Source organism: Mauremys mutica, chromosome 2 (genome assembly GCF_020497125.1).
Source record: "Mauremys mutica isolate MM-2020 ecotype Southern chromosome 2, ASM2049712v1, whole genome shotgun sequence".
NCBI classification, from domain to species: domain Eukaryota; kingdom Metazoa; phylum Chordata; order Testudines; family Geoemydidae; genus Mauremys; species Mauremys mutica.
In genome coordinates, this window is record NC_059073.1 from 14,843,273 (window position 1) to 14,866,732 (window position 23,460).

General features: G+C 47.6%; 1 protein-coding gene across 4 annotated transcripts in view; it reads left to right on the forward strand.

Annotated features, from left to right (window-relative positions):
- Positions 1-23,460, forward strand: part of COL22A1 (collagen type XXII alpha 1 chain) — a 333,573-nt gene that overhangs the window by 298,298 nt on the left and 11,815 nt on the right. For all 4 annotated transcript variants that reach the window (XM_045004657.1, XM_045004658.1, XM_045004656.1 and 1 more), the window contains 14 exons: positions 1,805-1,858; positions 3,080-3,133; positions 5,307-5,360; positions 6,851-6,904; positions 7,550-7,594; positions 9,264-9,317; positions 10,238-10,282; positions 11,907-11,960; positions 12,993-13,046; positions 16,603-16,656; positions 18,532-18,603; positions 20,360-20,395; positions 20,660-20,704; positions 21,018-21,197. In XM_045004657.1, coding sequence (XP_044860592.1) covers positions 1,805-1,858; positions 3,080-3,133; positions 5,307-5,360; positions 6,851-6,904; positions 7,550-7,594; positions 9,264-9,317; positions 10,238-10,282; positions 11,907-11,960; positions 12,993-13,046; positions 16,603-16,656; positions 18,532-18,603; positions 20,360-20,395; positions 20,660-20,704; positions 21,018-21,197 — 855 coding nt within the window. The remainder of the gene's footprint in view (positions 1-1,804; positions 1,859-3,079; positions 3,134-5,306; positions 5,361-6,850; positions 6,905-7,549; positions 7,595-9,263; positions 9,318-10,237; positions 10,283-11,906; positions 11,961-12,992; positions 13,047-16,602; positions 16,657-18,531; positions 18,604-20,359; positions 20,396-20,659; positions 20,705-21,017; positions 21,198-23,460) is intronic.

Consider the following 23,460-nt stretch of genomic DNA (forward strand, 5'->3'; position numbering starts at 1 on the left):
CCTGGAAATCCTGCACCTTCCTTTCTACTTGACCAATTCCTTGCTTGGATGGTTTTGATGTAACAAATTATTTGGTATGCCGGGGGCTACACTGACAATGCACCAAACTGTTGGTCTTTTAAATGGCCACAGTCACTTGGTCTGTAGAACCCAGTATTACTTGGAAACACATTGGAAGAAGGGCTGATCATTTTAGCAATTTACCACGTCTCAACCTCATATTCAAGGGTCATTGACAAACACCAAGCGATGAAGGATTCTCGTAATTTAACATTTAGAGCTCTGGCCTTGTGTAACCTCCGTGACCAGTTTGCTCAGCAAGTCAGTGCTTAGTTACGGTTGGAATATTTACAATGGCCTAATGTGAAACAAACCAAAACAAATCAATGGCAGTAGAGATAAGGAGTTTCCCCCTAGACTTACCTGCCTTCCAGCACTTGGTTCCAGTCTCAAACAGTGTCTGCTGTTTAATTCCTTTTTATCTGCGGTTATTACAATGAACAAGGATTTATACTGGTTCAGAAAACTGATGTTACTTCTTGCCATGAAAAGTACAGAAAGGGCAATAATGGAACAAAAGCAAAAGTGCAGTCGGTTAAGACGGGAGAACATTCTGAGAGAAAACTCAGAAAACAGCTGGTAACCCAAACAGATGTATGTGTTATAGGTAATTGCTGTGACCATTCCACAGTCTGAGAAATAACCATTCTCTGCTGGGAGGGAAGACTGGGGTGGGAAGACTCAGCATTTGACTGACATAATGGCATAAGATTTGAATTGTCCATATGAACCTGAACAAACCTAAATCTAATAGGTGGTCAATATCCCAAGCTGCATTCAGTTCATATATGCACGTACCCACAGTCTGCAGGTGCTCAAACGAAATAACAGACAGAGAGTAACGCCGGAAGATAGCCAGCTGGTCTGTTGGGACTCCTTCCAAAATGCCCGGTAGGGCTTCCGCAGGATTTAAAGTGCAGAGTGCGCTGCTTTTCTGAAAGCCCAGCGGGGCCGCCCAGAGGATTCAGGGGGCTGGGGCAAAGCGGGGGAGCTGCGCCGCTTGTACTCACCCAGCGGCGGTCCGGGTCTTCGGCGGCGAGGGGGGGCTTCAGTCGCTCTGTGTCTTCGGCAGCACTGAAGGGTCCCCCGCCGCCGAAATGCCTCTGAAGACCCGGACCGCCGCCGGGCCAGGGCTTGTGGGGCCCCTGCGGGGCCTGGGGCAAATTGCCCCACTCCCCCCCCCTACCCAGGCGGCCCTGAAGCCTAGCGTGGCACACTCTGGGGTAGAAACGCCAAAAACTCCCCAGAGCGTAGTTCAGTGGAACTGCAGGTCCTTTCTCGATCAGTCCCTTCCTGCTCTTCTCAACGACATAAATCCAGACATATGTTAAGTGACAAACTGCCGACTGTTTTCCTCCGCTTGCCTAACTGTTGTTCTCTATTGAACAATGCTGTGTGTTGGGGACACTGTAAATTCCACACCCAGCAGTTTAGTGGTAACCTGGGACGTTGGTAAAGTCATATTTCGGGCTTCCCAATCTGAGTCGTTTCCATACAATGTTTGGTTAAATTTTTCTGGTGTGTGGGCAAGTAAACATGGGTTAGGTGGACAGTGAGACCCCAATTCAGCAAAGCACTTAAGCAAGTGCTTATCTTTAAGCACATATGTAAGTCCCATTGGAGTCAATGAGACTTAAGTGCATGATTAAAGATAAGCACTTGCTTAAATGCTATGCTGAAGTGGAGCCTAGAGCTGGGAATGTCATAAACCTTAGTGGCTTTCAATGGCTTTGTTTGTTATCAGGGCACTAAAGGAGACCGGGGGACATCTGGGGATGCTGGACCAAAAGGTGGACAGGTAAGAGTCTGCTTCCCAAGTAGTCCAACAAGAATATGTGTCTAGGATAGAATCGTGACTCCTGCCCTGGCCTCATTGGGGACAGAGGCAAAGATCCTCAGCACCCCTAACCCCCAGAGGGGTGGGGGCAAGAAGACTTGATCTGGGACCCTCCCCATCAGGATGCCCTCCACTTAAACCCCCTCCTCCCTGCCACCATCCTCATTTTCCGTGGAGTGTCTGTAGGCGGCCATGTGACCTTTATTCCCACCACCGTCATCACCACCTCTGGTATCTCTGGGAGGCATCCAGTTGGCTGCCTCGCCCCTTGTTGATTTTTAAGGGCTGACCATCTGGTCTCCTTCCCTGGCTAGTGCACAGGTGAGATGTGGGGGTGGGCAGCCTTTTCCGAATTGGGATCCAGAAGGCTCCACCATGTCCTGCTTCTACGCTGTTGTGGTTCTCTCTCATCTGGCACCTGAAAAACCCCAGGCTGTTACGCTATGAGGGAGTCCCCAGCTACCCAAATGGCTTATCCAAAGATATGATGGGTCAGCAGCTAAGGAGAGGCCTCTGTCTTGTCTGGGGGAGAAACTTGGGGATTTTCCAAGGGAACTGGGATCCCGCAGGAACAGAGGGGAATTAGACAAATTGTGGCCAAAATCAAGCCCAAGTTTGCTGTAGGTTTCATGAACCTTACACTGAAAGTGGGTCAGGTTTTTGGTCCAGTAATGAAGCCCCATAATCCGGTAAGTTTCAAGTTACAAACATTTTTCCTAGCTCTCATTTTGCATCGCTTTCTGCCTTGGCCTTTCGCTCGTCCTCTCCCGGCACTGATAGGCACAGAACAGCAGATGCCTTAGGAAAAGTACATCCGCAACATAACTCTGACTGCTAACACTGCAATAATTGCTTAGTGAATATTTCCCTTGCATACAAACTATGCAACTCATACCAAGCCTGCTATTATGTTTCTTGACGAGTTATTCAGTCTCCAAAGCCTATGTATATTAAAGACTCTAGATACAGCATAAAAGTGCATGCTCTGCAAGCCGAAGCTTCAGTTTGTAATCCCAGGATAGCTTATTTCCTGAGGCCCAACCCTTCTGTGTGTTCACACATTTCACTGTTCTATCACTGCTTCCTTATGACTGCCATTTATTGACCCAAAATCTGGGGGACGTAGCTGAAGAGTGACAAAGAGATTGACACTAATCTAATAGCTCTCTTGTGATTCTGCAGGGTCACCCTGGAATGCCTGGCTTCTCGGGACCTCCTGGAAACCCTGGCCCACCTGTAAGTTTTCCTCCTTTTTCCCCCCATACTGAGAAGTGGATCATCATGCTGCATATGTGTGTGTGTCTCACTAATAAGTGTAGCTGCAGACTGCATATGCCACAAAGGGCCACTTCCACCCACATCTGTGCCATTTCTTTTAAGTTTCCCATTGGGTTCTTAATAGACCCTGGAGCATCGTAGCGTCCCACACTCATGATAATTGCTACTTAACGCAGCTTGCAGCCATTGCTTTGCCTCAAGAAAGTAAATTTATGCTAAACTTCGGTTGCTTCCTTTATAGAAAAGACAATGGGCATGACATTTTGTTTTCACTGCGGCCGCATGGTAAAAAATATCGGTGCTTCCCATATATTAGACAAAGCTGCCAGTTGGCTTTGGAAATAACGGTCAAAAGGGAAAATGTTTGGCTCGTTGACCGTTAAATGACACGCAAGGATCTTAGACAAGGGTTTCTCTAGTTTTCTCGTGTTGTGGGCTTCTACAGATAGGATTGTCCCCCGGCTCTCGTGCATCGTCCTTTCCAGTTCCCCGTTCTCCACATTAGCAACGGTGCTTCTTTACATGACAAAAGCGTATTCGGATGGTGTTGAAGAGACATGTCTAAAATCGGTTTGCTTGAGTGCATTGTGTGTGGCCACTTATGTCTCCCAAGAGCTCTATCTTTTCCCTGATTGTAGGACTCTGACAAACCTCCCTTGAAGCCACTCTGGCTTAACCTGGCAGGTCCCTTTGCAGTTTGACCCTAGCCCTCCTAAATGTTTGCAACCTCCCTCTAATCCCTGTGTCAGCAGCAATCTGACCATGGCAGAATTTATATTGCACTGTTGCTTTGCCATTGTGACATCAGCACCACCAGGAAGGGCTCAGTGGGTCGCTGAGCACGGTTTCGAGGACTCAGACAGTGAATACTTGCTTTCTGGCCCAGAATCATAGAACCTGCACTGTTAGGTTGGGACGGTAGCAGGAGTGGGTGACCACATCCGGCCACTAGGCAAGCAAATAGATTGATTGCACAACCTCTCAACCAGACTATCTAGTCTCTTTGCATATTCAAGTTATGATTAGGACTCTACCAATTTCACGGCCATGAAAAACGTGTCACGGACTATGAAATAAGCCCATCCTCGTGAAATCCGATGTCCTCTTGTTCCTAGGAGCGCCCCAGCGAAAGGGGGCTGGGCTGGAGAATGACAGGACTTGTCCATCCCCTGCACAGCTGCTCTGGTAGAGGAGTGAGACCAGACCCACCTCCAGATGCCTCCCCCTGCTGCAGTATGCTCTGGGATTGGGCAGCAGCCCCAGAGGTTCCTGCAGCTGGAGGAGGCTTGTGGAGTTGGAGCCGATCTTCCCGGTGCTGCTCGGCGCACCCCAGCAGGGGGCTGCTAGCTGCTAGTCCATGCAGGGCTGGGTCAGGTCAGGACTTGGGTATCTCTCCGAACTGCAGATAGCACCACCGCCCCTCCTCCCCATTCTGTCCAGCTCTGAAGGCAGCACAGAAATGAGGGTGGCAATCCCATGACCCCGTACAACAGGTTTGTGAACTCTCTCCACAATCCCCATTTGGATCCGGACCCCCACGGTTACACCACCATGACATTTCAGATTTAAACATCTGAAAATGTGAAATTTACCAATTTTCAAATCCTAGGGCTTTGAAATTGACCATTCATTACCATGAATTTGGTAGGGCCCTAGTTATGGTGATTCCATAGCCTGCCTGAGCAGCTTGCCTTGTTGCCAAAGACTTTATAATTAATAAAGTTTCTCATAATATTTAACCTACGTTTTTCTTGCTGCAACCTGTGCCCGTGATGTCTTGTTCTGTCCATGTTGACTAATGATTCCAAGATTTGCCTTCTGCAGCATATGCTCCGAGATATTTCTCCCAGCAGTTCTAGTCTTCTCAGAGTTAGTTTGGGCACAATATTTTTCTAATTACTGTATATTTTCTGGACTGTCAAAGAATCTAAAATGTCTGACAATGTATGGCTTAGGAGGCTAATTAGACACAGAGGTTGGTGACTGCTTTTCTGAGATGAATTAATGGGAATGAATGCTAATAGGAATGAATGACAGAAAACGGTCACGTTGCCATCTGTGGTACTGCCTGTGTTGACAAGGATACACTACGAATGAGTAATTCATATTCTTTCTGCTTTGTTTTATTTAGGGACCAGATGGCAAACCAGGACCTGCAGGACCCCCAGGAATGCCTGGGGATATAGTAAGCCATTGACCAGGGGGTTAACTTCTTTAGAGTGAGGCTGAACTGAAGCAAACATGATTTTTTCCCCCAAGCCCTCAAGTGATATTTAAAATGCTATTCATGTTGAATAGGCCCTGCTGAAAACTCTTTGTTTCCTTTTCTTCTATGCAATCCAACCTTTCCAGAATTAGAATTCCTGATACAGCTGTGATGTGATGGGAAAACCCTTCAGTGAGCAGGTTGCTGCCCCACTCTTCTCCAAACTCAGTCCACATAAGTTATAGCAGGATAAATATCCTCCCTTCACGGGGTTTGGTTTTATTTACCGAAGGAACTTAAAATTCAACCGCATGAATCCAATCCAAGCTTTCTACTCAGGCTTGTCATCTCCTAAGGTTACTCTCAGACCTGCTCAGCCCACAGCCTAGGTTTGGATCTCAAGAGAGAACCTACCGTCTCTCTCATATCCATACAGGTAGTGACCCATGTGCAACGCTGAATCAGCAAAACACACGTAACATTTCCGAGCAGGATCATCACCTGCTGACACAGTGCTGGATAATAAGGGTGAAGGGCTAGTGACTCCACAAAGCCTGCGGGGGATTTCGTTATTGCTATCGGTTGTACAAGGAAAATGCTCAGATACTACCATGGTGGGTGGCAGTAAAATACCCTAGAGAGAGACTGATCTTAGCTTTTGAATCTGGTTGATCTTCATTGCAAAGTGAAACAGAAGATTCCTTGTTATGAATCAATGTCTCTCTTGTTTCCGAGAGGAGGCATCTTGGAGTAACACAGGTTGTTGAGTCAGAATAATGCAGCTGTGTGTAATTATGATGCATTTCTGGAACTGGATTGCTAACGAGCCTGTCGCCCCTTGGCCATTTCTTCAACTCTGGCCTTCATCAGTAGTGACCAAGTATTGCCCCTCTGATGGCTGTTGTGAGATGAGTTAGTCATAGCAGAGAAGCCAAGGACTGAGCTTTTCTTTCAGCCCTAACAGGTGGTCAGGGTTGAAGCAATGTGTGACAGCCTGTGTGCTGTACAATCCCATGGATAAACAGGATTTCATTCACAGGGCCAGTCGACTAAACGCCTTTCATAACCACCAATTTAATATATACAGACTGTAAAACATGCATTGACTGGCTTTTATATTAATGTCGATAGCACAGTGCTGGGCAGAGACTGACTCTGTTGTTATCCACTTCTTCACAATTTACACTTTTGAGACCAAATCCAGCCCTTTCTTAAGTAGCTGCAATTCCCACTGAAGTCCATGAGAGTCGCATCTGTTTATCTTGGAGGCTGAATTTGGCCTTTTGGTGTCAATAACTGTGAATATAGCAAAGCAAACTTTGGTCCCGAAGGGAGTGGAAGTGTGAATGCATTAGAGACACGTTCATTTCTCCTCCCCTCCCAACTCAGGGTTTGGGAAGTGTTCTTCCTTGTGAAGCAGCGTCTGAAAAGCTTGTCTGAACATTGCCACATCAATGGTCTCTTTACAGGGTAAAGATGGCCCGCCGGGTCCCCTGGGCCCACCAGGATTGCCTGGCCTTCAGGTAAGGGACAACTGCTTGCTATTTCTCATTCAATATGTTACACTTCCTGTAAGCAAGTGGACACAGCCAGAGCCATTTCTGAGCTGTCTTGGAGTGGATGTGAGATTTATATTGTCAACTTAACTCCAGATTCACTGGGCTCCACGCAGTGTGAGTTCTGGGTCGGGCACCTTCCAGCCAAGTGATAATTTCCGAAATAGATTCGTCTGTTCGTCCTGCCTAACTCTTATTTCCCTGGCAGAGATCTTCCCATAGAGGGCACCAATGTGAGATAATGCCGCCAAGCCTGGGGGCACAGATCATTGTATCTGCAATTCATACTACTACAGGGGATGGGATTTTGTTATGTTCTAGTGCCCAGAATGTAATGATCCCCCTGTATTGGAGAACAAGTGCAGGATCAGTTTAATATCTGGAACCCCATTGATCTGGCAACTGTGTGGATCTAGTGAGTCTTATCTATCGCTAATGTCTATGGGCCAGATCCTCTCCTGGTGTAAATCAATGTAGGTATGGAAGTGAGAATGGGGCATCACGCAATGCACAGTGACCAAGCAGAGCAGTCATCACAAGATTCACACTCACAGAGACGTACCCATCTTCTGTATAGCCCCCCTGGCCCCCTAATGGATGTTTCACTTACAGGGCGTTGACGGCAAGGATGGCAAGCCTGGATCTCCTGGGGAACCGGTAAGGATTCACATTGTAAACATCCTCATTTCAAGCTGCCACAGTCAGGTTTTCAGAGCCCACACCTGGCTATCGCTTTTGGACTCAGGAGAGTCCGTTTACATGCATCTCGTTCACACTGAACTGCCTTGAGCAATCTATTAGTGTGCAAATCTTAGCACCTTGAAAGGAGACCTGGCCCTTTACTCTGAGGGTATGTGTACACTGTGAACTAGGGGTGTGTGTGATCCCCAGCTCAAGGACACATAGCCAAGCTGCCATGCTAAGAATAGCTAAAAATATGACAAGTAGCTGCAGTGTCACGAGCTGCAGGAGACGCTAACGTAGCTGCAGTGTCACGTGCTGCAGGAGAGGCTAACGTAGCTGCAGTGTCACAAGCTGCAGGAGAGGCTAACGTAGCTGCAGTATCACGCGCTGCAGGAGAGGCTAACGTAGCTGCAGTGTCACGAGCTGCGGGAGAGGCTAACGTAGCTGCAGTATCACGCGCTGCAGGAGAGGCTAACGTAGCTGCAGTGTCACGAGCTGCAGGAGAGGCTAACGTAGCTGCAGTGTCACGAGCTGCGGGAGAGGCTAACGTAGCTGCAGTATCACGCACTGCAGGAGAGGCTAACGTAGCTGCAGTGTCACGAGCTGCGGGAGGGGCAGCTGCCCGGAGTACGCAGCTCGGGTCTCAGCGGGTACGTACTCAGAGTGACTAGCCGCTCATGGTGCTGCAGGGACACTCTGTGTGTAGAGCATTAGCTCAATCAGAGCTAACATGGGCAGCTCTCCTGGAGCTGGGACTCACAGCTGCAGCTCAAAGCGTAGTCATCTCCATAGTGCTCCTGTAAATTCTAGAGAGACCCGGGTCCGTCGTGTAATACTAAACCTAGTGAGCCGGTTTTTGTGGTTTATGGAGCAGGGAAGGGAGTAGGAAATGCATCCTGAAATGCACTTGTTGGGTTGCAGAGTGACCATGCTCCTCCCTTCTTGGAGAGGAAGTTTTGTGTTTGATTTCCGCCCATTGTTCTTGTGCGCACGGGGAGGAAAAGGACCTGACCTGGAATTTTCCAGCCAAAAGGCTGTATTAATAAAGTGGACAGGAAATAGCATTCCCCTAGCATATGCATATTACTCTGAGAACGCGCTTACAGAATCTGTTGCCCCCATCTCTCTTCCTGTGATTTGCCCAAATATGGCAAGCTCTTTCCTTTCCATGACAGCGGACAAATACTCAGTATTAAGGTATTGTGTAGACTGAGCCACCTTTCAGAGTCAGATGCACGCAGTTGTGCATAAACAATTGCACGTGCCCAGTTTCTCTGTGAAAATACCCCTTTTATATGTACGCACCAGATAAGCATGCAACTGCGTGCAGCTAATTTCGAAAATCTGGTCCAGACAGGTACACCTGGCAACAGGCGTGGGCACATCTGCAACTTCCAAAGCCCACGTTTCTAAGAAGCAAGAAACAAGGGTGGGTTTACAAGGGTGGGTTTACAGCTGGGTGGAGGGTGCCTGAATGTCCTGTGTGTGGGAGCATCCCTATTGCATTCACATTTGAAGACTCGTTCCTAGAACCCTCCTTACAACTAATGGGAAAGAGCAGAATCCCTTTTCAGATGATGATGAGGCATATGCTGGCAATGACAGAACAATATCATAATTGGAATGTGCTTGTTTCCATTAGGGCAAACCAGGAGAATCTGGGCTCCCAGGCCAAGACGGAGCCAGAGGGTTACCGGTAGGTAATACGTCAGATGGTTTAATCCAGAAACTGTCTTATCCTTTACACTGGAAAATCTTTGGGTGGCGATGGCCTTTGCCTGTGTGTGTGTGCGCACAGCACCTAACACAAAAGAGTTGGCCTGGCTGAGGGCTGGTCCACACTAAGAAGCGGGGTCGAACTAGGGTACGCAAATTCAGCTACGTGAATAGCGTAGCTGAATTCGAAGTACCCTAGTTCGAACTACTCACCCGTCCAGACGCTGCGGAATCGAAGTCCGCGGCTCCAAGGTCGACTCCGCCACCGCCGTTTGCAGTGGTGGAGTTCCGGAGTCGACCGCGGCGCTTCCGGAGTTCAAACTATCGCGTCCACATTAGACGCGATAGTTCGAACTCCGAGAAGTCGAACTCACCGCGTCGACCCGGCTGGTAAGTGTAGACTAGCCCTGAGACATCTAGGCATTTCCACAGCGTAAACGATAAAAAATAATCCAAGAAATCAAACAGGACATTTCTGGATCTTTTGCCCCCCAGAATTATCAGGAGCAGATTGTGCAGGTCTTTTGCCTGGAGATCAGGATGTAAGAAGCCTTCCACCCTCCAGGTGCCCACATGCCAGGGCTGCTCACTGCTATAGGCTGTGCGCTCCAGCCATGCATCCTGGGGATGGGGAGAGGGGAGGCCATGGCCCCACCCTTTCCCCTACACACTGTGGGCCAGGCACAGCAGGAAGAGCTGCTGCACCACCATAGGCTCCCCTGCACCCTGTACTGCTAAGGAGAGGGATGGTGCCTCCCTGGGATACAATTCCACGCTGACCAGGGGCTGTTAATCTAACCAGAGAGGTTTTAAGGGCAGCCACTGTGCACACACCATTCAGGCAAGCTCTTCCCAAAGGTCCATGCATCTGGCTGTTTTCAATGTCACTCTCTTCTGCAGGGCTTCAAAGGGCACAGAGGAGATGCAGGTCCCCCAGGCTCCAGGGTAAGTAACATGAACCTCTCTGTGTGTGCTGTAGAAGGAGATGGGTAAGTCAGCCTTAAAGGGGCTCCCCAAAACTGAAAGAGAACATTTTTACAGGCCTTTTTAACGTGGTGTTCACGAGTTGCTGTGACCTTGTGGGGCCGGCAGCGGGTGGCAGAGCACAGGGTGGACCCAGCTGTATGCTACCTGACACAGCTGGGGAGAGTCAGTGGCATTACTGGCAGCCTCCTTTTCTGGACTCCCAGCTAACATTAGTGCTGGTGTATTGAGTGGTCACTGATGGATTAGTGCAGCACATCTCATGCCCCTTCCATGATGTCCCTTTGCATGTCAGTTTCACAGCACACCTCCCTGTGTACCGCTGTGAAAGCCACAGCACATAGTTCACAAGTGCAGGCCAGGGGACCAGGAAACTTATGGTGCAGGCTGTACCAATATCAAATCACACACCACCAAGCATTAGAAATGCAGGATGAATTCAAAGATGGCTCACTCACCTCCTGATCAGAAAATCCTGGCCTCATTCTCAGCTCTGATGTTGCAGGGATTCCCGTTATAAGAGGTGTCATCCTGCAGATGAGATGGAAAACTGAGCTTTCTTCTGCTGAACTCTGGCTCTTCAGGAAAATAAATGGTAGTCCAGTGGCACATTGCAGGAGGACTGGCAGAGAGCCCCAGTGACCTAGATCCTCCTCTGCTCCTCCCTAAAACAGTTTTTCCATGAAGAGTGCATAACGTGTCTTCACAGTCTCTGCACTCTCAATAACTAAGGTATTAAAAACATAAGAACTGCCATACTGGGTCAGACCAAAGGTCCATCCAGCCCAGTATCCTGTCTTCCAACAGTGGCCAATGCCAGGTGCCCCAGAGGGAGTGAACCTAACAGGTAATGATCAAGTGATCTCTCTCCTGCCATCCATCTCCATCCTCTGACAAAAAGAGTCTAGGGACACCATTCCTTACCCATCCTGGCTAATAGCCATTAATGGACTTAACCGCCATGAATTTATCTAGTTCTCTTTTAAACCCTGTTATAGTCCTAGCCTTCACAACCTCCTCAGGCAAGGAGTTCCACAGACTGTGTGAGGAAGAACTTCCTTTTATTTGTTTTAAATCTGCTGCCCATTAATTTCATTTGGTGTCCCCTAGTTCTTGTATTATGGGAACAAATAAATAACTTTTCCTTATTCACTTTCTCCACATCACTCATGATTTTATATCCCTCTATCATATCCCCCCTTAGTCTCCTCTTTTCCAAGCTGTACAGTCCTAGCCTCTTTAAACACTTCTCATATGGGACCCGTTCCAAACCCCCAATCATTTTAGTTGCCCTTTTCTGAACTTTTTCTAATGCCAGTAGATCTTTTTACTGGAAAGGGCTGCGCTACCTTGCATATGAAAGGTGCTCCTGGCACTTGTTTTAAGCAGCACATCAAGTTTTAACCACATTGCTCCCATTGGCATTAAAGCAAGATGCATGACATGTGTCACCCCATAGAGACTGCAAGCATCAATCCAGCACTGCAGAATCCCTACACCGTCCAGAGGCGCGTTACTAGCCAGCATATCTCTAATGTGTCCGATGCACTGAATTCATCACTACTTCCTTTGCTTTGTGTTCCAGGGAGAGCCAGGCATGACCGGTCCTGCTGGTCGGGAGGGCCCACCGGGGAAGGATGTAAGTGTACTCTTGGAGCAGCAAGCAAACCTCTGCCCTTCAATAAGTTGACTTGTTTCACAGTAAACGAAGAAACTGTACTAAAGGGTGAATGCTTGGGGTGATGCACAGGGAACTGTTTGGGCAAAGCTTGTTAGGAGAGGAGCTTTAGGGCCTTTGTCCCTGCTCAACCTGCTGACACTTAAACGTTCGCTGTGTCTTTGGAATATGAGTAGGAACTGCATTGTTTGAGTCCTGAATTGTACAGCAGATCTGGTGTCTCTATTATCCCTGGCCCTGAATCTGTTGTGCTTATTCCCACTGAGCCGTACTTTCCTCTGCCTAGTTCCCCTGGGCCTGAGTCTGTCGCACCTCATCCTGAGCAGCATCTTACTCCACAAACAGCCCAACTGGAATCAGTGAGATTGCCTGCAGAGCAAGGCACTACTCAGAGGGAATCAGGGTAGCAGAATCAGGTCCTAGGATATCATTAGTGTCAGTGCAGTAACAGAACGAAACCCTGGTGAGCATCCTGTGTACTGTATGATCCTGGAGAGGCCACTGAGGGATGGACCAGATGACCTGGATCACTGGGAAATGGTTTCGACTGCACCCCCTTTTAGTCACTGGAAAATGTTGCCTGCCGAACTGTGGAGTTTGTCCTAGAAGGCAGAGAATGAAAAGGTGTGGCAGAGCAGGAATTGGAGCTGTGTCAAGGTGCAGGGCAAGAGTCTGTCCCAGAGAAACATCTTACCTGCCCCATCTTCAAAATAACAACATGTCAATAAGCCAATATAGTCAGAATCTAAGCTTGGCCGGCAAATACTCAGGTTAATCGACTTGACCTACAGACACGCTTTTTGAAATCCAGCATGCCGGTCTTCCCTCCAGCAGAGCCAGAACCTCCTCACAGAACTTTTCTCTGTGTCATTTTCTTCCCAGTTGAGGAGCAGTAGGAGTTAAGCCAGAGCTGTGTTTTATTTTCAGAAGATGATCTCATTGCCTTTGCTTCGGTGTTTTCCACTCAGTGAAATGATTTCTCTTTTCTTCCAGGGTGATACAGGCCCCACGGGACCTCAAGGTCCTCGAGGACTCAGAGGCCAGCCAGTGAGTTTCCTCTCCAGACAAGCAGCCTTTGAAGGATGGATTCTCGGTGGTAGGGGTGTCACAAAATCCAGAGCTCTGGTTTGGAACCAGAATCCCACAGAAGACTCAGGTGGCATTTGGCCAGAATGTCTGACTTTCTTTAGGAAAGGAAGAGCTGAGTGATGTTTCACGGGCAGGTGGTGACCAGTAGTGTCTAGGAGCAGGTGACTCTGTAGGAGCAGGCGACTCTGTAGAAGCAGAATGCTATAGTAGTTTCTGCTATGAACTGGGTATCAGGAGCTCCTGACTTCTAGACTTGGCTCTAACACTTGACTTCCTATGTAACCCTAGGTGACGGTCCTCAAAAGTGTTGTTAATTTTGGGTGCCACCTTCTTTTGAGTGCCCAACTTGAGCCTGATTGTGATACTTGTGAACAAGCTGTTTATTTCCCGTGGAAACGAATACATTTTGGAGAGAAGATGCCCTGTCCTTATCGAAAACACGCAAAAAGTCCATTTTTAATAGGTTTTCAGTGCAGAAAAGTCATGTGGATGAAATTTCATGAAGTGTCATTTGGGATGGTTGATGCAGCACTCCTATTGCTTTATTGTATTTTAAAAATCAACTTCCTCCAAACATGAATACAAAGTAGACTGTCCAGACCTGAGCACAAACCTAAAGGATTCAGCCGATTCTTTCCTCCATGGGAAAGCAGGCTACTGAAACAGAGATTCTGAGACCTGGGCTATAATCCAAACAAAATGCTGACTTAGGCAGCAATGCCAGGAACTGGAACACCGGGGCTTTAGGAGCAGGGAGCCGAGGGGGTTAAGTGAGACTACAGTAACGTATGCAGAGCCCTTGTGTCTGCTTTGTAATTTATCCTGTCATGCCATGCATGCCCGACAGTGCTGGTGTCTCTCACTAATGCGTCTTGGCCTGGGCGCTTGCAATAAGTAAAAAGGCTCGAGGAGAGAAATCATAAAAAATAAATTTATTACAGGTCCTAGTTGAGCCAGATACCTTTTGAGAGGCTACGGATGAGTCTGTGAGAGGTGGGAGGGAAAAGCAACACCCCCTCCTGTTCCTTTTGTGCTTCCTATCCTCTGCAGTACAAATAATCCAAAGTACTGCATGAGAAACACATTCGTTCTGAGTATTGCAAGTAACAGGGCACTTTGCATGGGCTATTTCAATTAAACATGAAGTATCCGTGCAAAATTCAGTAGAAGGGAATGGGGACTAGTCTTTATCAGCTCTTTTGATTTGCAAACTGCCTGATTCTCCATACATGCAAACGCTGGTGCCCTCCATTCTCCCTGTGGTGGGACCTTCCCATCTTTAGCGGATGGTGTCAGAGACAGAGATGTGGGCAGTCGTTCCAATTGGTTGGAGCCAGAGTCAGCTCTAGTGGTTGGAGCTGGAGTCAGAAGTCAGGAATCGGTGCCGAGGGCCAGGACTGGGTTACCTGGAGTGAGGCAAGGCTGGAGCGGGGCTGGGAACAAGCAGGAGCTTTGAGCAGCTGTGTGCATTGAGCAGCCGCTGAACTGCTGTTGCCGCTGGGCTTATGAGCTGGTCTGCTGATTCTTCCCACCAATCAGACGGTGTAGCCAATCAGGCAGCCTGCTACAGGCCAGATACGCTCATTAGGATGCCCAGAACCTGGCTCTGCTGCAGGCCCTGATTCCTGACACATGGTGCAGATGAGCTTCGAAGATCACCTGTATACTGGGTGTTGAGGGCTTTGATCAGTGCCTAGGTATTACAGTATAAAAACCCCAGATGGGTGGTTGTAAGGAACCTCTGGCTCATGGGATCGCCCCTTCATTTCCTGCTTGATGAATTATTCAGAAAGGATTCCCATTTCTTGGCAGCTACCAGTGTAAATATCTCCTAGTGAGAACTAAAGCAATGCAGTTGTTCCCTTGTTGGGAGCCCCATCTTCCTTGGGAGTTGGCATGAAAACTCAGAGTACCTGGATTTTAGATAGGGACCCAGATCTCCTGGTCTGGATGAGCTGTGAGCTGCCTTTCCATTCTCCTGATTCTGGAGTCAGTCAGGAACTGAAACAGCCCTGGGCTTAACCTAGAGCAGCTTAAGGGCTGCTCTAAATTACATTGGCTAGATTGGCTTCCCAAAGATCACTTTTCTGGCTGAGTATCACTGGGGTGTATCATGCTCTGGATCTGCCCCCTCCTATGCCTATGCCTGAATGAGGTGCGATAAAGCCCAGCCCAGAAATCCAGCTTTACAATACCCAGGGATTCCCCCTGCATGAGGGGACTGCCCTGCTGTCCATTTCAGCTCTCTGTCCCCTCAGTGCCACCAGAAGTGGGTGCGGGGACCAGGATGTTACCCACTCTTCAAATACTTCCCAGAGAGAAGGAGAGGCCCTTCTTTTCTCCAGCGGGATGATGTTTCTGTCATGGAGGATATGAGACCAGGGTGCCGATTAGGGCTGGTTGGGAATTTTTTGATGAAACATTTTTTCACTGAAAGATGCTGATTAGATGAAATGCAGATTGAGTTTCTCGAAATACCTGACTCTGAAAAGGTTTATGAAGAAAACATTTTTTGGTTGTTGAAACGTCCTGTTTTGAGATTGTTGAACCAGAGAGTTTGGGGGCGGGGGGGGGGGGGTAATTGAAACTTTTCATTTCAAAATGTTACTAAATTTACACTAAAAAAGGAAAATAGCTTAAAATTGAAACAAAATGTTTCGATTGACCCTAACTAATTTTGGGGGTGAATTTTTGGTTTGCAACAATTTTTGGCACTTGAACCTTTTCATCAGAGCAGAGGCCAAACTCCCTTATCTCTGAAGTTACATTCTGCTCCTCCTGGAAGTTCTCCTTGATGGATGTGAAATATTGGGAGAAGCTTTTCTTACTCTCCATCCTGAACCAACTCATGTGCCATTTTGCTGCACACTGTTGAACGGCTGCTGAATTTTTGTCCAGAGGTGGCTGCTTTTCAGCGGTGGCCAAAGTGATCTCTGAGTGGAGAATGTCGGACCTGAGTCTTTACATGTTGATCCCAGAGGAGAATTGGGCTTGTGGTTTGTAAAGTCTGAGCACCAGGATGAGAAGTATCGTATAAGCATTCCTCATCCATACTATTCAAGGTGGCAACATAAGATTGACAGGCACTCACATGCCTCTCTGTGGTTACTACCTGTTATCACCAATGAATGATTTAGTTGGGTTTGGTCCTGCTTTGAGCAGGGGGTTGGACTAGATGACCTCCTGAGGTCCCTTCCAACCCTGAGATTCTATGATTCTATGATTCTATACTCTCTTTTTAACCATTTATTAGGCTTTAGCCAGTAAACATATACTATTGCCTATTACAAGAATTCTGTCCTAATCAGGCTAAGGGTTACATCTAGCCACTTGACCAGAGTTATCTAATGTGTCCATCACCATAGTATCAGGGCACCACATTAGAGGCTGGGTGCCAGTGTCCTGGAGGCAGTGGGGAAGAGCCTGCACTCTCCGGGAAAAATGCATAGCCACAAAGAAGCTCTGAGCTGTATCCTTTTTGATGCCAAATCTGTTCTTTTTCCCCGCAATCCAGGGCAAGAATGGCTCACCCGGAACCCCAGGGGAAGCTGGCCTTGCAGGTAACCCAGTAAGTACCTCAGCCGTGTACACCCACAGCGAGCCAGGGACGTTGAGCCTGTTACGGGGACAATTTATAACCCAGCGCAGAGAGGAGAGTTACATGTCACATTCTTAAAAATGTATTAAATCCTGCCCAGTGGATGGCCTCTCAGAGGGGCGATGTGCAGCCCCCTCAGAGTGCAACACGGAGTCTGAGAGGCCTAGAGGAACTGGCAGCAGCCTCTGCAGAGAGGGAAGAGTAGCATTAGAGCAACTCACCCGAGGCATTCTGGAAAACAGCAGGCTACAGTTTAAAGGAAGGTCACAGAAGGGGACGGACCTCACTGGTGCCAGTTTGTATGTGAGACCAGCCTGCGAGCACTGAGGTGCAAGAAGGCCTCCGAGGAGGCTTTTCTTTGTTCTGTTCCCCAAAGTTTCTCTTGGGTTCAGCAGTTAGTTATAGTAAAGCATTGCACTCAGCCCCTGTAATGAAGTGGGGGGGACAGATAGCTCAGTGGTTTGAGCATTGGCTTGCTAAACGCAGGGTTGTGAGTTCAATCTTTGAGGAGGCCACTTAGGGATCTGGGGCAAAAATTGATCCTGCTAGTGAAGGCAGGGGGCTGGACTCATTGACCTTTCAAGGTCCCTTCTAGTTCTAGGAGATTGGTATATCTCTTATTATTACCTTAAATGCAGGGCAGTTCCCCTCATGGTCAGTGTGGCTCCTGTATCCTAATGTCATGGCTCACTGGGATTTCAGGTTCAGATAAAGGCTGAGAGTGTAACCAGTAGGAGTCAGGACCTCCCCCTCAGTTCAATGGTGCTTCCTTTGTCTTTCAAACATTGTAGCTTCCATGGGTAGAGATGAGGGGAGAGAGAGAATTTGTGGTGTGTGTGTTCTCCATTCTTATCCCATTCTCCCCTCTTTGAGGATTATCTCCAGCTGGGGTTCAGGCACAGCCTGTCTGTTTCCATGGGACCTTCAGCTGTTTCCATTGCCAATATGTAAAGTTCTCACCCACACTCATCTTCCTGACAAAGAATAACTGTTTAACTAGGTGATAGTGCCCTTGACTTTGTTGATACCTGGCTGGGGCGTCAGTGTGGCTTTTGTCTCTGAAGAATTGGTTTGTGCCTGTCTTTCTAAACTTAGTAATGCCATACAACAGAATCTTATAACTTTACATACGTTGTTACCACACATATTGTACCATGACAATAATGTTCAGCAGATTATGAGTTTTCAAACGATACCTCACAAGACATACTTTGTACAAAGTTTATCATGGTCTTGTAAAAAGGATGAACATAGTACATACAGCCACAAGGTCCATCAGTGGCTGTTGGTGAAGATGGTCGGGGATGCAACCCCATGGATATCCCTAAACCTCCAAATGCCAGTAGTTGGGACTGGATGATTCAATAACTGCCCTGTTCTGTTCATTCTCTCAGAAGTATGTGGCACTGGCCACTGTTGGCAGACAGGATATTGGGCTAGATGGACCATTGGTCTGACCTAGTATGGCCATTCTTATGTTCTTAACAATGACACAGTATTGCTCAGCATGATTGGCTTTGGTCTCATTGATATTATCCCCCTTCACTAACATCAGTAAAATGATCCTTACTCCCCAACACAACAGGCTGCCCCCACAGCAAGCTTAGAGCAGGAGGTGTCTCCTCCTGTGGGCCCAGGCATAGCTTATTTCCAGTTCTCCAGGAACTCAGACTAATGTCCTTAGCAGTGCACTGTGCGGTGACAAATCTAGTGTTTCAGGACTTGGTTTTAAGAAGAAACAGGAGGGGAAGATGAGGATTCAAGTCTCTCGATACACGAAGGCTTTTCAGAAGAGGTGATGGGGGAAGGAGCTGCTGGTGTTTATGTTTCATTTTGCTTCCTAAGGGTCCAAAAGGAAACAAAGGAGAAAATGGCAGCCCTGGACTTCCTGGCTTCATTGGGCCCCGAGGCCCTCCAGTAAGTATCTGTTTGGTGATGCAAAGCAGCCCTTAGTCACCCACTACCTGGTTTTGACTCTTGAACCTGGAGGAAGGAGGGACAAAATGTCACTTTGTCAAAAACACAGGCGAGAGCCTTGTGTATCCAGATAACCCACAAATAGCCCACTCTCTACTCCAGGGGGCCCAGTGTATTATTTCCAAAGAGAACTATATTCTTTTCCATCGCTTCCAGAAGGAGGAGAATCTCACTTGTAGCAAGGACACCTATCATAAGGCCCTGTATATGGATGTGGCATTCACAAAGGGGTTATGCACAGCGTGAGTCACACCACTCACTAGAGCATTCTGCATGGGCCATGGGTATTACAGAAGAGCTACATCAGGAATGTGTTAGAGCGATTAACAATATTCAGATTAATTCTTGTATTCCTTTACCTAAGGCTAAAGTCCCTAGTTACCTTGAGACCAACTGTCTAAGGCTCAGCGATAGAGGTACATTGCACCTCATCCTTAAAATATCTCCCAAAATTATCTAACACCTTTTCTAGCAATAAAAATATCACAACCTTAAAATCCAGTGTCTTGGGCCCTTCCAGGCCTAGAGGCAAATGTCTGATCCCATTGAGAAGCTGGGAATCTCCCCTTCCCAGTTAGTTAATGTTTTTCTTTCCAACCCTGCAGTGACACAAGGTAACAGACTTTAATGACACTAGTGCAGAACTGAATCTTCCCTAGCCTGAGTCTTAAGTTGGAGTCATTTTTTTAGTGGAAAGTAAGAGAAGGAAGAAACATGTTCCCATGCAAGTTTGTTTTTAAAAAAAATAATAAAGTGGCTGTTTAAAGCTGCTATGGAGTTTTGGCATGTTGGAATAAGTCCCAGTTTTGGTTTGGTTGGCAGGCGATGTGACCCTCAGCATGTGATTGGTTGCACTGATATGTAATAAATATGCCACATGCCTGTGCAATTGATTACATGTGCTTCCAGTTCATCAGAGGTATATCAATTACACACACACACAAACACACTATAAATATAATAAGGGGGGTGGGTTCAAGGGTCATTTGACCTATGGATGTTACAGACAAGTACTTTTCTAGTTCCACTAGCTGTGAGAGATGTGCTCAGAATTTAGCAATGGCCAGTGTTATTCTGGTGTTGCCTTTTCAGTCCTGTGCTTCAGTGCTGCAGTAGTAGATCCCCCAGAGAATGCTAAAATAGAGAAATGATGACGCTCTTTTTATTCTAATATGATACATGCAGAAGAGAAGAGCGGTAAATGGAGAGTGCTTTATTGAAACCCAACTGAGCTAACCGAGAATTCAGTAAACTAACTCAAGAAACCGTATGAGAGGCTGTTGAGACATTCAGAATCAGAGTGAATTGTATGGCACCAAAAGCCAGAAACCCCTGTATCTCCATCTCAACATCTTTGTTCGGCCTATGTGAATGACTGACCGTTCCTCTACATTTAGGAACGTTCACACAGTGTGCAGTATATTTGGAGATACACTTTGACCATAGGAACTCTCTTTAGTTTGTGTTGACTCATCTCAGTCCTGCCTCACCAATTTGGAATATGACACTTGGCAACAGAGTATCAGAGATCTATTTTCTGCTTGACTCAACATTATCCAGTCCAAATAGTGCAAGTGAAACCACCTCACTTCTGAGATAAGAATCAGGACTGGTAGTTTGTGTCTGATGTCAGACTGCCCACGTTGTTGTGATGTTGTCAGTGTTGTGAGTTATGTACTTACCTTATGTCTCTTAGGGTGACTCTGGAGAGAAGGGGCCCCCAGGAAAAGAGGTGAGTTCAGTTCCCACCTGGTTCAGAGCACGGATGGTGTCTAAGTTCGGTGGTAGTCTCAGGCACGCTTACTGGGGTTGCGTTATTTTGTTCTCGAGTTACTGGTTTGAAAACATTAAATAAATCTAGAGCACCCAGGGAATTGTGGCGTATACAGAACTTCATTTTCCTGAGGGCCTGTGCGCCATCCCAAGGGGAAGCATCCTGTCATTAACGCTGTACATGAATAGCTCTTGCATACTCATGCCTATTATTTCATTCCAGGGCGCAGCCGGGAAACCAGGCAACCATGGACCCAAAGGAGACAGGGTGTGTTGAGAAGTGTTATTAGCATTACTGATTGTGCTAAAATAATTAAAAAAATTAGATGGTTGTCGTCCAAGTGCAGCCTATTGGCTAAGTGCAGCCCACAGAGGTCTACAGTGCTGCCTTGGGCCACTGCATTGTTAATCCTTCTATATCAGTAACACTTTGTAATGTACCTGAGGCTTTACTCAGTATATTTGCCCATTTCTGTGGACAGAAGTGCTCCACTATGCTCAGTAACCACACTGTGTTTCATTAGGCTGGGGGAGAAGGGACATGTTCTTCTCTGTATTGATATGCTGGTTTTATCTCATAGGGAGATCCTGGCATCAAAGGTGACACAGGCCCGCAGGGAGAAAAAGGCCTGCCTGGGGATCCTGGCATACCTGGCCATAAAGGCCACACTGGATTGATGGGTCCCCAAGGACCACCGGGAGACAGTGGGCCAGCTGGACCTCCAGGCCCCCCAGGACAGCCAGGCTTCCCTGGGCCCAGGGTAAGAGTGGCAGCCGTGAACTTCCAAAGAGTCTTATAGAAACACTCCCTTAATGACATGAGCACAGCCCGACATTATTGCCTCGCTGCCTATGAGGTGTCTCAGTTTATCCTGCAATGCTGTCAACAGGTGCTTCCTATGTTATGTACGCATGCAATTCATGTACGGCATGATTACCTGCTGTTGCTCTGAATCCCCTGCGCTCAAAGAAGAGATGCTGCATCTCCGGTGGGAGGGAGAGGAAAGTCTCCCGCTAAACAATATTTGAATTAAATTGCTGTCACTAACTATAACGTTTTTCAACTGAGGCATGAAACTGAGATCTTGGACACCCTGAGGTCATTAAAATTCCCATGCTATTTTTTGCAAAAATAGAGGGAGTTAATTCAGGGAGTGTTGGCAAATTTCAGTTTGGGAAAGAAAAAATTGCTGGCCTAAAGCTCCTGATGGGAGATGGATAAGCTCTCCCTCACTTCCTATACTAAACTGCTGCATAGCCTCGCTGTGTGGTGTTTAACAAGTGCCCGGTTCCACCCCAGCGGTGGATGCGTTATATTGGCAAGTTGAGTGATTCATTTCTGGTCAAAGCTCTTTAGGATCCTTCAGGTTGAAATTTGGTGTTTAAATAGAAGATATTGTCAGACAGGAAAATGCATGTGGCACTCTGGTCCACCAGCTTTTATTTAAACCATGAGTTCAGTGTGATTAAAAGAGTAGATATTTACACTAAGTAAGATAAAAATAAAAGAAGAATATCAAACCTCATGCTTCAGGGACCCCTTCGCGGGATCCCAGAGCGCGGGCTCCAGCCCAAGCCTGAATATCTACACTGCAATCTTACAGCCCCATAGCCTGAGCCCTGTGAACCCGAGTCACTTGACATGGGCCAGCCCTGGATGTTTGACCGCATTGTAGACATATCCCTGTGTGTCTAGAGTCAGGAAGAAACTCCCCACATCAGCATGTTACAGCCTGATTGTCCACACAGGGCTTTACACCTTCCTCTGGTGGTGGCCGGTCTCAGAGCGAGGTATTGTGATAGGCGGCCCTACCCATTTACCCTAACTGTGAGCTTAGCTGTAAGGAGTGGAAGTTCTTGAGATGTCAGAATAACCTATCACAACAAATGTATGAAAGTCCAACCCAAAAGTCCTCCTGGTCTAACTCAAGGACTGTGTTAAGATCATGCCTGGTAAACAAGAAGAGTGTGAGATCGAAAATCAGTGAACCAAAATTGGTATGTGGGATATTAGACCTGATTAATGGGCAAAATAATGAGGGGATGTGGATTATTCTGCCCATCACTCCCTTTTCCGGTTCTTAAAGAAAGGCTTTTGGAGAAAAAATAGCTATTGGAGTGAACTTCACCATTGTGGCTGCCAACCCGCTCCCCCCACTATCCTCTGGAATCCCGGACCAGACCACCTTCATCCAAATCCCAAAAGATGTCCTGACCAGACCAGGCCAGAGAGAGGGACCCAGGGGACATCCTCGGCTAAATCCCAAAGACAACCTGGGGTGTGAGACTCCATCTCACGCCCTAATGTGTCCTTTGCCTTCCCTAACTTATTTCTTCTCTTTCCTATCTCTCACCGCCTTTTCCTTCTGTCTAATAAGAGTCTGGCCTAGCTGGCCAAGACTGTATTGTTTGCAACACTGCTGGAAGCCCCATCACCAGAAAGAGGCAATGTCCTAAACAGCCCAATGCAGGTACAACTTTGCCAGGTCTTGGCATCAGAAGTGGCACCAGAGTTTCTGGTGCCCTAGGCAGAATTCAGGGGGCGGCATTTTGTGCGCTCCCCACGGGGTGCGCGGGAGCTTCTGGTTCCACTCCCATCGTGCCGCCGAAGAAGGACCCTCCGCTGAAATGCCGCAGGCGACAGCGGCAGTCATTGAGCTGCTCAATTGCCTGCTGCTGTTTTCTGCGGCACGTCGGCAGAAGGTCCATCTTCGGCGGCATGACGGGAGTGGAACCGGAAGCTCCCGTGCGCCCTGTGGGGAGCGCACAAAATGCCGCCCCCCGAATCCTGGCGCCCTAGGTGACCGCCTAGGGTCGCCTAATGGAAGCGCCGGCCCTGCTTGGCATGGCTGAGAAGACCGTGTGCTGTGCCTGTGGTTTTTTTTCCTGAAGTGAGATTGCAAGTGAAAATCAATATCCGCTAAAGGGAACAAAGGATGTTGTTAAAATGAAAGCCTGACTTAATCCTTTACATTTCAAATGCTGTAACTGTTTTTCCTTCTTCTGTAGCTTTAATAAAAGGTG